This window comes from Talpa europaea, assembly GCF_964194135.1.
Source record: "Talpa europaea genome assembly, chromosome: 1".
NCBI classification, from domain to species: domain Eukaryota; kingdom Metazoa; phylum Chordata; class Mammalia; order Eulipotyphla; family Talpidae; genus Talpa; species Talpa europaea.
In genome coordinates this window covers 9,180,229-9,183,444 of record NC_140073.1, presented here as the reverse complement: position 1 = coordinate 9,183,444, position 3,216 = coordinate 9,180,229, and the positions used below count along the sequence as shown (strand labels likewise).

At 53.1% G+C, this 3,216-nt stretch overlaps 1 protein-coding gene across 1 annotated transcript; it reads right to left on the bottom strand.

Moving 5' to 3' along the window:
• Positions 1–1,381: 1,381 nt before the first annotated feature.
• On the bottom strand, positions 1,382–2,329 carry LOC311170687 (olfactory receptor 5J3-like; the record flags this gene model as incomplete). Its single annotated transcript, XM_084233066.1, has 1 exon — positions 1,382–2,329. One exon carries the CDS (start codon positions 2,327–2,329, stop codon positions 1,382–1,384), a length of 948 nt encoding a protein of 315 aa, XP_084089192.1.
• Positions 2,330–3,216: the final 887 nt, after the last annotated feature.

The window sequence follows — 3,216 nt, the reverse complement described above, 5'->3', positions numbered from 1 at the left end:
CAGGAGGATGGGCAGTGGAGCAAGGAGTAAACGGGTTGCCGGCCGCAGGTTCCAGGCTGCCAGCGCCGGCCTTGGGATGGAGGCACAGGGCAGAAACCAGCAAAAGGCCAGAATGCTTGAGAGAGATTGGGTCCTTGGAGACGGTGCATCGTTGGCTGGCAAAGGTTACGGACACGATGGAGGGGGTGGGGGGCGGGGGCGAGGGCACAAGGAATTGCCCTGAGGTGGCCAGGAGCTGGGCTGCTGAGATGCTGGATGCTGCCTGCGGGCAGGACCCAAAGTGAGTCACAGTGTAGATTTAAACAGCAGGGAAATTGTGTAAGAATATTCTGGCTATGGGTGCTTTGCTGGTGGGGGTGGGGTGGTGGCATCCATGTGAGGAGGGGTGAGCCTCGGCCCCTCAATCACATGCCGATGTTAGTGCAATGAAAACAAAGATTTTAAAAAGTGTAAATAAAGATAGACTTTGGTGGTGGGAGAGCTACGGGTGTACAACAAGGCTCCTTCATTAAAAAAAAAAAACAACAACAAAAAGGTTAAAAAATATGAAGATACTTGCATAGATGAAAAAATAATGCCTGGCATACAGAAGATGATAAATGCTGGCTGCCAGCCCTACCTGGTCTGGGAGCAAAGGGCAAAGAGCCCCCCGCATCCACCCTTTGGGTCCCACCCTCTTGGGCTCAGACCTGAGTGAGCCCCGAGTCAGATCCTTCCTGGGCTGTGGGGCAACTGTGCCTCGTAGCCCCTCAGGCTGCCCTGGAGACAAGCCGGGCCACACGCTGCCCACGCACACTTCAGAAACCCCCTCCCCCCAGAGAACAGACTGCTTTGGTTTTCTTACTTTCCCAAGGTTTTAATCATGTGGGCACCTGCCACCCGAGATTCAGAGGCTGGGCCCCCAGGGAGAGACATAAAGGAAAAACTGCCGAGTCCACCATGAAGCAAATATCGGGCTGAAGAAGTTAAGGTGGAGAAATTGAGGCTTTCAGGAAAAATGCCAGCAAGATCTTCTAGCCTGAGCTGCTTGTAAAAAGAGGCGACCCGCAGGCTCCTTGGAATGCAGAAACAGCTTGAGCAGGAGAGTGAGAAAGTGGCTCCGTCATTTCCCCCAGATGGATTTGTTGCCTTTCTCGGTGTCAGCAGAGGCTGGGGCCGGCTAGCAGCAGTGGAGGCTCCAGCGGCGCTAATGGAGGTGGCTTCGTCCCACAGCTGAGCAGGGCAGTGCTCAGGGGCCGGCGAGCACCCAAAGGGGATGTGCCCCCGGGTGGCAGCCTGCCAGACCGTCCTTGTGGCAGGCTTTGAGCTGCACCTTGCTTTCTTTGTTCCTGTCCCAGCTGGCTACTCTAGGCTTCTATTTTATGAGCTACCAGATTCCTTTCTAGCAAATTCCTTTTCTGCTTAGGTTAAGAACTCTAACTTGTAGCGCGGCCTTGACGTCTTTATTCCTCAGGCTGTAGACCAGGGGGTTCAGCATGGGGATCACGATGGTGTAGAAGACAGAGAGGATCTTGTTGTAGGCTGCGGCGCTCTCGGGGTTGGGCTGGACGTAGACAAGGAACACAGACCCGTAGAAGAGGCAGAGGGCAGTGAGGTGCGAGGCACAGGTGGAGAAGGCCTTGCGTTGGGCCTCCAGGGACCTCATCCTGTAGATGGTGACCAGGATGTAGCCATAAGAGACCAGGATGATGGACACGGTGGGGACAGTGACCAAGGCTGAAAAGGAGAGCAGGATGATATTGGCCACCGTGGTGTCCGTGCAGGCCAGCTGCAGCACAGGGGGGATGTCGCAGAAGTAGTGATCGATGACGTTGGGCCCACAGTAGGGCAAGATGAAGACATTTCCTGTCTGCACAGCAGAAATGAACACCCCCACTGCATAGGTGACCACCACCAGCTGGACACACAAGGACTTGGACATGATGCTGTGGTAGAGGAGAGGGTGGCAGATGGCCACGAAGCGGTCATAGGCCATGATGGCCAGGAGCAGACACTCCCCGGTGCCGTGGAGGATCATCAGGGCCATCTGGACCACGCAGCCCTCAAAGGAGATGGACTGGTCAGCAATGAGGAAGCTTATCAGCAGCCTGGGGGTGAAGACGGAGGAATTGCAGATGTCAAGGAAGGAGAGCACACTGAGGAGGAAGTACATGGGGGTGTGGAGGGGAGAGCTGGTGCGGATCAGGTCTATCATGCCCAGGTTGCCCACCAGGGTCACGGCATAGATCAGCAGGAAGACGGCAAACAGCAGCTGCTTCTGCTCTTCCTGGTCTGTGAGGCCCAGCAGGATGAACCTTGTCACGGTGGTAAGATTCTGCCCCGGTGACATCCCCCTGGGCGTTTTCCACATGATGGTGGGCAGCGGGGGGAGAAACATGAGTGTTAAATTCTCATCAAAGAGGCAGCCCTGAATATCTTCCATAACTGGAAAGCCGTTCCCCAAAGCCCACGTCAACCCAGTCTTGTCACGACACCCCCTCAGAAGAAGTCTCCAGCGTGGGCCATGGACTCCAGACACACCTCCAAGCTACCCTGCTTGCAAGCAATTCTGAACAACTTACTTCAACAAACACCATGTTTTGCAACATGCCTATGATTTTCCACGTTGATATTTTCTTCCCAGAATGTCCTTTGGTGTCTCCAGGCCCAGCTAAGAGGTCTGGCTTCTTCTCCCTCCCCTGAGTGTCATAGATATTCCTTTAGTTGAATTAATGGCACTATATTTTAATATTATAAAATCCCATTCATCTTTCTTTTTGGATTTTCTTACTTTTATAGTAAGAAGCAGTAAGATACTTACCTAGTGCCCTGGTGGCTATCACAGTGCCTGGTGTCAGTGGCTGACTGGGAATTAATGATTAGGTGCAGAAGATCCTCTTCCTCACTCAGGTGATGGCAACTCAAAGCATTCAGCCAATGCTTTCTAGTCATTTTAGGATGTCCTAGTCTAGTCTAGGACATTTTCCTCTCACCTTTCATGGAAACTTCCAGCAAATCATATTGGCTCTACCTTGGAAATATGCTCAGTTCCCGCCCCTTCTTTGCAAGATGCCATTTGTCTGACTTGGACCATCGCAGTTACTCTTAACTGGTGTTCCTCCCCATGATGAGGGGTGGCCAAGTGCTGTTAACAAGTCAGTGCCCTCACAAAGCCCCACTCTGCTGACCAAGCTCTGCCCCCCCACTACCTCGATGCCCTCTGTTCCTGTCTTTTCA